A 13,353-nucleotide genomic window follows, 5' to 3' on the forward strand; every position below is an offset into this window, starting at 1 on the left:
AGCTGTTTGCAGGGCTCTAGGCTTACAAAATAGAAACAAAACAAAACCAAAAACACGAACCAAAGACACTAAATGAATATTCCAGCTCTGAATTAACAACTAATTGCACAAACAAATTGTACCCATCAGGTTAACTGCATTTAATTAACCAGTATGCGCAACTGCCAGATGCTGCCCAGCGTCAGCCAGAAGGTAGCTGTTTGAAGTGCTTACTACCTATCTGCGTGAGTTCAAAGAAGAAATCACGGTGAGCTACAGAATTCTGAAAAAAATCTCATAAATAGTTTTTTACTCAGACATTTGACAAACACATTTCAGCCTTCTCATTCCAAACAAAAGTGTTTTTTCACTGCAGAGGTACTTGCAAAAAGCCGTTCTGGAGAATTTCATTCTTCTTCCACCAGATTCATAGAAGAGGGCAGAAAACATTTTGAGACAATAGTTCTGCAACGTACAACATGCTATACTGCATGCATCCTGTATGGCATATACCACAGGGAACATAAGAAATACCTGTTCCTTTGTGAAGACCTGTCTACCCTTAACCTGTTCCGTTAGCAGAACATTGATTTTAAATGATGAGAACAATACTGCTTGTTTGCTCTTCTATCAAAAAAAGATACAAAAGCACTTCACTAAAACATCCCTTATCCAAACTGATTATTTTAGCTAACACAGAGTGAAACTGCACCTAGAGGGAAACACAGCGAGCTGTGCAAGAACAGACAACTGTTAAAGTCCGGAAATGAACATTACTGAAGGTGCTTAAAACTGCAGGTGGGAATTTGACACTCGGAATGGCATGACTATTGTTACAGTTGAGTTGTAAATAAAACGTAACATGAAGCAAATCCAGCACTTCCACAGGGTTATACACAGACTAAGAGTGTTTTTCTAAGCTGTTTTACTCTGCACAAGTTTTTCTTATCTTACAGAATCGGTATATTCTCCACAAAGCATTTTCACTTCCTGTCTTCTACTGAGAATTGAATAAAGCCTGTATTATCTTCACCAAAAAAAAGGCAAAAAAAAGCTCCTGTAGAATAAAGACCATAATGATTAGTTACATATCAAGTATCATTCATTCATATATATCGTATATGGAACACTACATGCTGTAGCTCTGTAGATGTAATATTTGAGCATCTGAATATCTATTTCTTGTGGTGCCAAGGCTCCACAAAGGATGAAACTGAATGTGAGCTGTGACACTCTCATCGTACATCACTAAACAATACCGTCTTCCAGATTACCGGTATTTTAAAAGCCTGCTGGTACTTGGGATTGGGTGGGAAGGTCTCAACATGCAAGGCGTTCCCCTGCATTCTGCAGACGCAGCAGTACACAAATTTGTGCCCTGCAGATCACTGACAGACAGAATGACACAGAAAGAAAACGAAAGCTGAAGAACCGATCCCCACAAGTTTCTGCAGAAAACAAGATGAACACCTGAATGTTGCTCCCAGACAGAATGCCCTAGAAAGTTCTCAGGTACGACTAAAATAATGAGATTACAATAGCTTGTGCCTGCCTTCACTTTTGGCCAACAGAGCGCTGCTCTCTCTACCTGGGATGGCAAGTGCTGATGGCAAACACAAGTAGCCAGGGCAGAGAAGAGAACAGTATTCTGAGAGATGCTGCTAGGACCATTGTGACAGAGAAACCACCTTCTTTTCAGGAGTTCACTGCCCCAGGACTTTCCTTGGGAGCACAGTCCCCACGGGGGCACACGTTCCACTGACAGCAGGGCTGCCACACGGTGCACCTTGCTGCACCACCACCTGCGCAGCATCGCTGCTCTTGCTGAGCTACTTCTCTGTGCTCCAACCGCCTTTGTCTTAAAGCCACTTTCTTCTGATGCTTTCCTTCATCTCCCCCATGAGCCTGTGCTAAAGTTTTGCTACTTTTGAAGGGCTTTCTTATATTTAGCGATCAAAGTCTCACTGATGTGGTCATTGCAAGCCCGTGTGTCAAAGATAACTGCTTGGGATAAAAGTCTGAAGATAGGGCAAGTGTCTTCACTTCGTTAGTTCTTCCTTTAACTCTCACGTTCTATTTCATACACATAAAATCCACAAAATACCATATATTCAAAATCCTCCATTCATTCCCAGGTTTCAAAGCATATGATACCACGTAGTTGAGATTACTCAGCCAGGTAACAAACTATGCTGCTGAAGTTTATGACCTAAATATAAAAAAATAGATGAGTCCATAGACTTTGCAACGATTTATTTTGACAAATATCTACAGTAGTCACCCGGGGAAACGGCTAATGTAATAATACGGAAACAAAGGTTTATTCACTCAAACGGCATAAAACAGAACAGATAAATATCTGTATTTCATTCAGACTTGGGAATAAAAAAAAAATCTTGATTTTATTAGTGAGTTTTATCAAACTGCTGTATCAAGGGTTCAAATACTGAATGGACTTTATTTTTAACATAAAGCTTTTTAATTAATTGATTATTAAAGGATTAATTAAAGTCTGGAATTAGCACCGTTATGATAAGCTATGATAATTATGAAAATCTGTATGTACAAAGCCAAACTTGTTTTTATTTTTGCCTGCAGGATTTAAAAGCGTTCTCCACTGGGGGAAAAAAAATTCTCAGTCCTGAGACCGACGCTGTATAAATACTGGTGTGCGTGGACATTGTCCTCCCTGCAGGGAAAGGGTCTAAACTTCTGTGATGCAATGCGAATTCTTGAGATTATTTCCCATTGCACTTTTATTCAGAGGAGATATAATTTAATACAGGAGGAATCTGGCAGGACATGAGTCAGCTGAGCAAAAAGAACTGAATTTAGTGAACAGAGAAAATGAGATGGAAGGAAAACCTGTTTTGCCTCTTCTTTTATTTTATCTGAAACTGTAGAAACGTCTGTCATAACAACAGCCCTCCTTGGAATTCAGTGAGAGCTTCTGCTGCTTTGACAATCCGTAGTCACTAAAATTTTCCACCCCAATAGTGATGTTAAGTGAAGGATTTACAGTATTTTGAGGTTATTTGGGCACTGCTTTAGAATGATTTTTTAAACATTTTAATTCAAAACACATTTTTAATACCTCTCAAGGTCTCATTAAATTAAACTTTGACAGATGTTCTTAAGCAATGACTGCTAAAAATCTGCAACAGCCTAAATTTTGGGAATGAACAGAAAAGCATTTATAAGTACCAGCTAACACTAGCATCCTCCTCTCACTCCAAACATACTGCATCTTCATAAAATATGATGTTTTTGAAATCCAAGTAACACAATGACTCAAAACAATTTTGAATGACCCACAGAGCCAAGGGGAGAGCAGCGAAAGCTGCAGAACAAGTTGGGGGTGTGTTTGTGTCTGTCTGTGGCACAGTTCACCGTCAAAGATTGTATCTTCTTTCACCGCAACATTCAGATTGTTTAAGGTTAGCACAGCAGTGCCCTATTTTGTTTTATTGTGCGGGAAGAAAACAGATCCCCACGGGAATAATTTCTTCCATTAATTTATCTTCTTAAAAACTTCTTTTGAAATGCAGGTCACTGAGTATGCACAAATCCCACTGAAGTCTGTGGAAACAGCAGACAGAAAGGAAACCAGGCCATTTAGTTCCTTGAGGTTATCACTCCGTAACCTAGAAATATGTTGCACTCTGGGGGTGATACCACAAGACCTTCTTCAAGTACAAATAAAGAAGAGGAAAACACTTCATATCGACAGTGGATGTATGACGGCCCATTACTAACTCTGAGAACTGCCACCAAGTTCACAGAAACAGTTTAGTGCTCGCTAGTAAACAAAGCCCAGTGCCATACGCTATCAGGTAAGAATTTTCTCTTTCCTGAGTGTTAAAGAGGAACACATTTGCACCAAACTTAATTTGTAAAGTCTGACAGAAAATTAAGGATGGATGACTTGCTAGCTACAATTTAAATTCTCCTAGCTTCTTTAGAAATGCCAGGATTACCAAACAAAAGAGCTAACAAGACACATTTTCTCTCAAGAAAAAAAAAAATCTACATTCCTCAATCCATAATTACTTTAACATGCATCAGGCCATGCATTTGCATTTCACTAAGGAACTATTAAAAAACCTCTAGCACTAATAGCACCAGACACTTTCTTCTCCATAAGGAAAGGCCAAGAGCAGAATTTATGCTGCTTGAACCACAGCTGGTAAACCCGTAAGGAGGCAAAGCAGAATCTTTCCAAAGCTTGGTGCACCCTGCAAGCAATTGGCATGTTCATCCTAGCCTGCCAAGGAGCCAGCAGCCCGGTTCTGACAGCTGTCCTCCAATAACATCACCAAGCTACAGGCTAGGACCCACCAGGGATAACAAAACCACACCATGAAGAAGCTGTACCATTCAATAAGCTGCTGGGGGAGGTTTTTCACTGTAGGCAATAATGAAGTCAGTATAGGAAAGAAAGCTGCTAAAAAATATACTGTGTCTTCTTTAGAAAGGGAAAGCAAATCTACGGATCTGTTCATCTTAAACTAGATTCCAGGACGTGTTTCTTAGCTACTTCTCACCAGCCTTGGTCCTGGGACCTTTCATTACCATGCCCATTTGTACTACAGGAGAAAGTTCTCAGTCCGTGGGACATCGTCTCCAACTGTCCTCTGACGTGATCGAGCCCTGTGTGGTGCTCTACACTGCGAGCTCCCCGCTGAGGATTCAGACTGAGATCCCTCCATAACAGCAAAACCTAGCTCCATTTGCAGAAGAACGGCAGCAAGCCAAGCGAGTAGAAGAGAGTTAAAAAACATGAATTTCTGTCACTCCAGAACAGAGCTGTCTGTGATAATTTTAGGTGTGTGAGATGAGTCTGTATTCCTCAATAAAACAAACAACCCTAATATACTAATGATTTTATGGGGCAACCAAATAGATCGGCAACTCAAATAAAACACATGAATGTTAACATAGCTCTTCAAGATGTCCACATTAAAATCTTCTGCTGTCTCGCATAGGTCTTCATGCCTTTCAGTTAACTGGCTAAACACCTCATGCTGAGCTAAAGAGTACGTTAGAAGAAATGACAGCTGGCTAACGCTGGGTTTTTCCCATGTCAGGAGCAGCCCGCAGTGCTGCCCGTAGGTGCCGTGCAACCCAGCACTGACACCAGTCCCACCTGCTCTAGGAGGGAACAGCCCCACGGTCTAAATGCCAGTTTTATCCCAGAGAACTTGCTATTTTTGAATTGCACCGACTCCACATTAAGAGAGAAACAGGCAAAATTTGGGATGTCTAGCTGCAACACTACCATGAGGAAACAGCAAACTTTTCTGTCATAATTACTCCATGGCTCACAAAACTCAGCGTTGTAAATCAGTACTGTATTATAGTGACACCCTATTTACTGATGGCTCTACTGCATTTCTCATTGCTGAATCGAGATGTCACTTTTTTATAATGTGTTCCCGTATATTGCTAGAGCAATTACAAGAGCAATAAATTGTGTTACTTAAATAATAAGGAACAGGATTTTGTCTTAAAAGGCAGGAGAAAAATCCCTTTAGTGAACATATAAGTTATAGGAAAACAGTCTTAGTCAGGATATAAAGTAAGAAAGAGTACAATTAGCAAAGAAAATAAACAGCAGCAAACCATCATCCATACTCGTAAAAGAAACTTGTATCAAACACATTCTGCACAGATCTTTAGATAATCTTGTATTTTTCATGTTACCTCAATAAAAAGAATTGTATGCCAGTCTTTTTCATGGGTATTTATTACACAAGTGATGTTACAAATTTTTAATAATCCTTTGCAGTTAAATGGGTTGATTGAGACAAAGTTCAAAGAACTGAAAACTAGTTATGAAAAGGGACTGAAGGGCAGAACAGATTTCCGTTTGGAAATCCAGGTGAGGACAACAGCTGGCAGCACAAGAAGACTAGGGAAAGAGCTGAGAAAAGAAACCAAGAGAGGGAGAACCTTGAATCAAACAACAGACTGAGCGAGGTGAGATGGGAGGGCAGGGAGACCAAGAGGAGAGAAAGCCGGAGAATGAGAGTGCTGAATTCTGCTGGGGCCCAAACCTAGGTTTTTGTGACTCTGCAAGTAAAAATCATACAGAACTTAGTATTAATTTGTCGATTCATAGATCAGATTTGTAAATAAAGAAGTATTTCAAACTACTTCTTAGTATTCCGAGTACTATTTTTAAGACTTTGTGTACTGTAAATCTGTGTTTTCCTTGCAAAATCTGAACCCCAAATCTATCAAGGCCCTGAAGAGATCTCAGTAGAACTGTATAGCCCAGACTATGACAAAGAAAAAGTAATGCAAATGAAAAGTTCCCCCTCTTCTCTGAGGAACTACAGTTTTATTCTTGCCTAGAACTCAAAATCACCTCAACTACAAAATAATCATAAATGGTAGAAAAATGTTCCTAGTCTGAACTGCCAATATTGTAATCTAGAACCATTAGCACTCTCCACTAACGACTTTAATGTACTTTTTGTTGATAGGCTTTTTTTTCCTTCAGTTTCCTAATCAAATAACAACACCAGATATGTTACATAGCTTCACTACTAAACATGTTTACTTTTAAAGAAGGGGAGTGGAGCTCTTATATCCTAGATGAAAAACAAAGCCTCCAGCTTTGCTTAACCAGAACGATAACCCCATATATTACACCAGTGTTTTCAAGTAACAATAAGCAATCCATCAAAGCACACAGCCTAAAACGTTCCTCTGCTACATTCAGGTATAATAGAATATGCATAATAGAATAGCAAATGCCAGCTGGCCTTTTCCATTGTCTCCCGATCCTGAGAATTTACAAAGAACACCTTTCAGAATTGAATTTTTGAATACGATCTCAGTTCATACATGACAGACAGCACACAATTTAAGGCACAGTTTAAAAATGATTTTCTCCGTACAAATGATCTGTTCAGAACTCCATTTGCTTTGGACCAGCTTCACTATTGCCCCTGCTTTTGTTGCTCCCTGCAATACCTTATGATCAAACTGGTTACTTCTTAAAGAGGTTTTGTAGTGCAGTGACTTGTACACCTTGTCTTTCACCTTTGAATGCAGGTAGAACTGTAGTCTCTTTTGGATACCAACCAATCATTTATAAATTTAACACATATTGCTATCTTCGTTCTGGAAGCAGAACGATCAAAGTGTCCCAAGATGACATTCAGCAGCCTTCCCCAGGCATGCAGCTAATCATTTGTATTTGAACATCAGCATATATATAGGTATACATACTATTTTTTTCAGAAAGAAAACAAGGCCTTCTCCTTATGGTAAGAGTCTAGCAGATAAATGATGGTGTATGGTGTCTCCTTCTCAGCACATACTCAATATCTGCCTAGGCATGTGCGATAGGTGACCCTGCTGGAGCCGGGGGGTATGACCAGATGATCTTCAGGGGTCCCTGCCACCCTCAACCCTTCTGTGATTCTATGATACAGCAACGGGACAGACTGAAGATCCAGCGTCTCACTAGTTCAACTATACACCTACACAGTTTTGGCTTGCAAAAGTTTCCTCATCCTACTTTTATCAATAACTTTACGGGAAATTAGCTCTATTTTTATATCCCAGGGACGATTATATTCGCGGCCCGGAGCCCCAGCTAAACCACCCCGGTTACAGCGGCAGCCAGCTCCCAGCTGCCCGGGGCCGTTCCCCTACAGCCCGCCCGCCCCCGCAGCCCCCGGCCGGGCATTAACGGCACCGGCTTCGCAAGCACCGGCGCTGCCGGGGGCGGTGGGCACGTACCCACGGCCAACTTTCGGCACAGCCCCGCCGCCCCCCGGGGCCGCTCCCCTCCCCTGCTGGGGGCCCGGCCTGCCGGCGGAGAGGCCTCCCGCGGCCCGGGGGTGCCGCTACACCGGGGCTGAGCCGTGCCCACCCCCTCCGCGCCCGGGCCCCAGCGGGGAGATCGAGCCCCGGCCTCGCCTCGCTTACCCCGGGCCTCGGCAGGAGCAGCGCCAGCAGCGCGCCCAGGCTGACGAGGAGGAGGTGGCGGCGGCGGAGCGGCTCCATGGCTGCCACCCGCGGGGGCTCCGGGCCGCCCGGCGGCTCCCCCCCGCGCCGCGCCGCCTCCTGCCGGCCTCCCCGGCGCTCCCCGCACGGCGGGGCGGAGCCGCCCGGCCTCGGGCCCCGACGTCAGCCCCGGCCCCGCGGCTTGGCGTGATCCCAGCGCCTCTACCCGGCCCTGCCGCCGGCCAGCGTACAGCCAGGGAGAAATCGCCCGCCTGCCCCCCTCGGCATTGCGGGGTGCTAAGTGCAGGGAGGAGGCAGGCTCGCCCAGCAGCCCTCCGCCTCGGGTAATTGCCGCCTTGGTTTTATCGTTTTCGGTGTACATCAAGCCAAATGTATTTGGCATAGCTCTTGACAAAATCACGTTGAGCCTGTTATGCCCACTGATGCCTTAAATAAATGCAAAATCAGCGTGCCCCCCCGAGCCATTAACAAGGTCCAAGCTCCTCCGCACAGATAAACAAATGCCGAATCAAATGGAAGAGGCTTGGAAAAGAAAAAGAGTAAATCTACACCACTTGGCAAAGACCTAGCTTTCAGGCGTCTATTTATATAACAAAGCCACTTTGTCCTTGCTACGCGCTGTTTGCTTTTTAATACTGATATCATTAGCGGAGCTGCAGAGCACACCGAGTCCTCAGTGTGCAATATGTACCCAACAGATCGGCCCTGGCAACTCCCGCCTTCCATAAGCATGCCTTTGACTGTGAGGAGACACAATTACGACCTAACACACTAATCTGAATACAGAAAACCATCCTGGAGCTATGGAAATGTCACCTCCCTGGTACCGATGGGTTCCTTCAGGGCGCTTCGAGCACTCGTTGCGTGAGCACGGAGAGCAGCCACAGGCTGCTGGGCCCCGCCGCCCCCTCCCCAAATTGGCCGCTGCCCGGCCAGTTTGGCCATTTTTACCTCTTCACACGGGATTTTTTTGGCTTTAAGCTGCGTTTCGTGTCGTGGTATTTTAAAAAAGGACTGTTTTTTCCCTCAGCACTGCTCCCCGCCGGGCGCCGCTCCTCAGGAGCTGAGGAACCGCCGCCCAGGCCCAAGGGGGGAACCACGCGCTGGCACTTTGAAGCGCTATTTCTTAACAATCTCGAAGGGTTAACCCAGAGAACTGAACAGCCGTGTAAATTAAACAATACCGTTCTTCCTCAGCGGCACCAAAAGGCGGGCGAAGGCGGGCAGCGCGGGCGGGCCAGGCCCCCTCAAACCCTCCTCTCACGCCCCCGCCGCCATCTTGGCTCGGCCCGTCCCTCCCCGCGGCGCCGCGCTCAGGCTCCTACTGGGTGAGGCAAGGCGGGGCGGGACGCGGAGCGGCTCCGCTCTATAAAGGGCAGCGCCGGAGAGGGACGGTCCTTTCTGTCAGCGCGGGGGCATGGGGTGAGTGTGGGCCGTGGTCGGCGGGGGGACGGTGGGGGTTGCTGGGCTGCGCTGATGTCTCTTGACACGTGTTAGACTGCTGACAACTGTGAAGTAAACCCACAGCTGAGCGCCCGGGCTGCCGCGCACCCCGCGGGGCGGCCGCCACATGCGGTGTCCCTAACCTCTGCTCTTTGTTCCGTATCTTTCTGCAGGGGCCGTGCGGCGACCGGGCGAACAAAGCTGCGGGGAGCGTCCGGGTGAATAAAGCTGCGTATGCTCCGCCACCGTGTCCGTCTGGTTCTTGTCCGCGTCCGTCCTTTTCCCTGCACCGCCTTTGAGCCGGCGGGGCGCCCTGCCCGCGGCGCCGCCGGCCAAGCAGCGGTGCCAGAGCGAGCCCCTTGCTCATAACTGGTGCCGCTCGGCACGGCCCGGGCGGCGCTTTTAGAAGCAAGGTACAGGGCGCGGGCGGGCGGCGGCCGCACAAAATGGCGGCGCGGCCTGAGGGGAGGGAGCGGGAGCGGCCCTGCGCTGCCCCTGAAAGGGGAGCCGGGTTCTCGGGCTCCGGAACCGTGTTCTGTAACATGAGTGTTTCCCAGAGCCCTGCACAACTCCTTGGGGAGGGGGTAAGGGTTCAGTTTGTAAATGGGAGTTCAAAAAATAAAAGCTAATAAGCAGCAAAAGTCCTAGCCGTCGTTGGAATAAAGCCTCTGGGTGAAGGGCATGATAAAACCACAGAAATGCAGCCCTCTGTATGCTAACGCTGAGCCTTTGGAGTCCTTTTTGAGGGGAAAAAATGCAAACTTAAATCCAGTGATACAAGCTGCAACTAATCCTATGGCCTCTTAGTTTTTTTCTATTTTTTAATATCTGTGATTTTGACATCCTGCAGGTAATGGAGAATGGAGTTGTGCAAAACCATAGCTGTATGTAAAAAAAAAAAAGGACATCTGTACCCCCCCGACAAGAGCATTGGGCAAAAGAGTGGTTGCAGGGTCTAGAAGGGCTAGAGCTACTTAAAATCAGAGAAGTTTTAACACTAAACCTACTACAGGGGTTACTCCTAGTAATCATTTCAGAATTCTCAGCACAACGTATAATTTTAAAAGCAGGTTTTTAAAGTATATGCTTCAGTGTAAATACAGTTGTAGTGAACAGCTGGCTCAACAAATACAGTATAGATAAAGGGGAGAAGACTGGGGGAGTCAGACTGTTAAGGTGCATTGAATTTCAGTTGTATAAAGCCTTTATTTAAAAAGTTAAAGGGTAAGAATTGTTTAACCCTAAAATCATCATATGATATCCCTTACAACTAAAAAATCCGAAAGTGCTCATATCGCACTTGTCATTTTAGTAACTTGCTCTTATAATTGCATTTTTGAAGCAACTTGCCGAAGAAGGTGGCTAAGCACTATGTAGAAATAAGTTTTAATTGAATAATTGTTTGACATGAGATAGATTTATTTAATAAAACAAAGCAAGCAGATTGTAGTTACCCACAGTTTATGAAGTGCAATATGACAATCTTGTGTAATAATCTAAATCTGTTTACACATTAGTGCATCTAGTCCTTTGACTTTAGTTATTGCACATAAAAATTAAATCATATAAAAGACCTGCGTACAAGACATGCAGACTTCATGAAAGGCAAATAATGCCTACATAATCAGAGCAAAACCCAGAATATACACAGCCTGGAATGGTCAAGGAGGAGTTCAGGTAACAAATATACTAATATTTCAATAAAGGTAACCAAAATAGGTGTTCAAATATAGAATTAATTTTAAATATATTAAATGCTAGTTTTCTTTTATGTTTCAGGCAAGGTGCTGTTTAAAAAACCTTCAATATAATAGCTTCATTTAGAGATGGTAAATCATCAAGTTACACGTGGAAATTTTGATTTACATCAAATGTGACAACACAACGTACAAAAAAGTTCTTAAAAAATTACTTCTAAAAAAAAGCAAATTATGTTATAAAAGGAGAGCCAAAACTCACCTTCTTTGTAAACTAAAATGTTTTCTGACATCCATGAACTGTTGGCAACACTGAGTATCAGAGAAATATTACATGTGTGTAGTAGTGGATATGTAGTGTTCAAATATTGAATTTACTGCATACATTTACTCATGAATCATCAGATAGAAATAAAAGGCAGTTTCCCATCCCCCCTTAGTTTTGGCCATTAATTAGCACAAACAGTCTTTAATTATATCATGATCAGCTTGAACAACTGCAATACTTGAATTCCTATTTCACAAAGTCAAAAAAATGCACAGGGGTCAAAATCTTTCCATTACAGCTGTTTTCACAAACACCAGGCACTTTGATGCCCAGAGCTGCACAGCTGTAATGTGAGAATTTGGTCCCATGCTCTTTGCATGTAAACACAGTGCAATGGAAAGAGTCACAGCAACAAACTCTCCTATAAGAAAAAACTTAGTGTATTTCATTGTAGCAGGAGGCTCTATACACAGTAGGGTAACTAAGTACTTCTGGTAATGTGCAGTATTAGACATTTCATGTGTGTGCTCATGTCTTTATAAACATTCAGAATTAATCATGAACCAAGGTGATTGTACCTCACTATAAGGCGGCTTGCTATAGTTTGGTCTCATGGCTTTACCAACTTTTTTCTCATCATTTACAAAAGACAGTCCCACCTTTGCTGATAGTTGTGTGTGTGTGTTTTATGGCTAGTTGCTTCCCCCAAAAAAAAGCACAAGTTCTATATGAAAAAAGTAATATGTATATACCACATTGAATCACAATATTACCTATACATCCAAATTACATTCTTTTATCCTGAAAGCATTTCATATTTTGATTGCTTGACACAAGCTATTGACTGCAGAAGTGAAAGAACATAAAACAGTTCATTCTACACCTCCAACTGCCTGAGAAAGAAAAATATTCTTCCAGTTTTTATAAATTCATTCCTTATTTAGGACTTTTTCCATTTGGCACGCAGTTCCTTTGCTGCCAAACAACCTTTCAATGCTTTAATGCATACTAGCATAGCATGAAAACAAGCTAAAAAAAGCTGTGTCAACAAGCTCCTTGATCTATTATAGTTAGGTTCTCCCTCCCTCCCCCAAAGAACAGGTCATCTTAGCCTCTGAGTTAAAATCCTGATGGTAGCCAGTACAAAAATAAATCAACTGCTTAATGGAATGACACTTCATGTAGCTGAAGTACACAGGAACAATAACCAGGCAAGTGAGCACAAAGGTATGGTTCTAGGCAGTCCTTGGGAGGGGGGAAAAAAGTGGCACAAATTGAGGATGAGAACTACAGCACAGTTTATAAAACCATGAGAATAACGTCTATAATACTGTAAACTGCAAGAGTCTTCACATGTTATGGTTGATCAGGGGCCTCTGTGATCAGATCTTTAGTAGGGTATGTAGAGGAGCGGGGATCCATGGCTGAGTGCATTAAAGGAATATAGACATCATCCATGTTTGGCATGACAAAGATTTTCTGTGGAAAAGATGCAATTAAATCAAGTTACATTTCATATGCCACTTTTTTTCTGATTTTAAACTTTTTTTCTGATTTTAGTTTTTAAAAAATCCAGATACATCTTCCTCGAGTTCAGCACTGAGTCAATGCTCATATTAGATATTAGAGCCCTACAGTGTCCACCAACCGCAGCCATTTAGTTGTGTTACAGTTGTAGACGAAGCTCAGAAATACAAAGATCTCTACACTTCCCATTAAATAAGAGTACCATGACAGGAAACATACCAACTCTACTGCTTTCTCAGCTCTCATACATCAAACCATTTCTAATAAAATAAACAGCTTTGATTTCACATCAACTGTATAGGAATGAAGCTGGTCAGTTAACTCTTTGTGTGTCCTAAAAGTACTTGCAAATTCAGAGGTTTCTTGTTTTGTTTTTACAGGTGGCACTACCATCACTCATTGTTTTATTTTATTTTACAGGAATTTGTAAAGGGAGATCTTACTGCTTCATATGGT

General features: G+C 43.4%; 2 protein-coding genes and 1 non-coding gene across 10 annotated transcripts in view; 1 reads left to right on the forward strand and 2 right to left on the reverse strand.

Moving 5' to 3' along the window:
* ERN1 (endoplasmic reticulum to nucleus signaling 1) overlaps positions 1-8,105 on the reverse strand; it is a 36,607-nt gene extending 28,502 nt beyond the window's left edge. The window contains exon 1 of one of the 2 annotated variants that reach the window (XM_035342056.1): positions 7,924-8,105. In XM_035342056.1, coding sequence (XP_035197947.1) covers positions 7,924-8,001 — 78 coding nt within the window. In that variant the 5' untranslated portion in view covers positions 8,002-8,105. Of the gene's footprint in view, positions 1-933; positions 976-7,923 lie in introns of those variants that run through there. The other variant, XM_035342057.1, reaches the window with a different exon arrangement.
* A 1,586-nt stretch (positions 8,106-9,691) lies between these two features.
* LOC118176045 lies at positions 9,692-9,826 on the forward strand. The gene has a single exon (XR_004755265.1). It is a non-coding gene; the product is annotated as a small nucleolar RNA SNORA76 (small nucleolar RNA).
* Positions 9,827-10,803: 977 nt separating this feature from the next.
* Positions 10,804-13,353, reverse strand: part of TEX2 (testis expressed 2) — a 48,601-nt gene continuing 46,051 nt past the window's right edge. For all 7 annotated transcript variants that reach the window (XM_035342054.1, XM_035342052.1, XM_035342051.1 and 4 more), the window contains one exon: positions 10,804-12,849. In XM_035342054.1, the coding sequence (XP_035197945.1) occupies positions 12,727-12,849 (123 nt within the window). In that variant the 3' untranslated portion in view covers positions 10,804-12,726. The remainder of the gene's footprint in view (positions 12,850-13,353) is intronic.

Source organism: Oxyura jamaicensis, chromosome 18 (assembly GCF_011077185.1).
Source record: "Oxyura jamaicensis isolate SHBP4307 breed ruddy duck chromosome 18, BPBGC_Ojam_1.0, whole genome shotgun sequence".
Lineage (NCBI taxonomy): Eukaryota > Metazoa > Chordata > Aves > Anseriformes > Anatidae > Oxyura > Oxyura jamaicensis.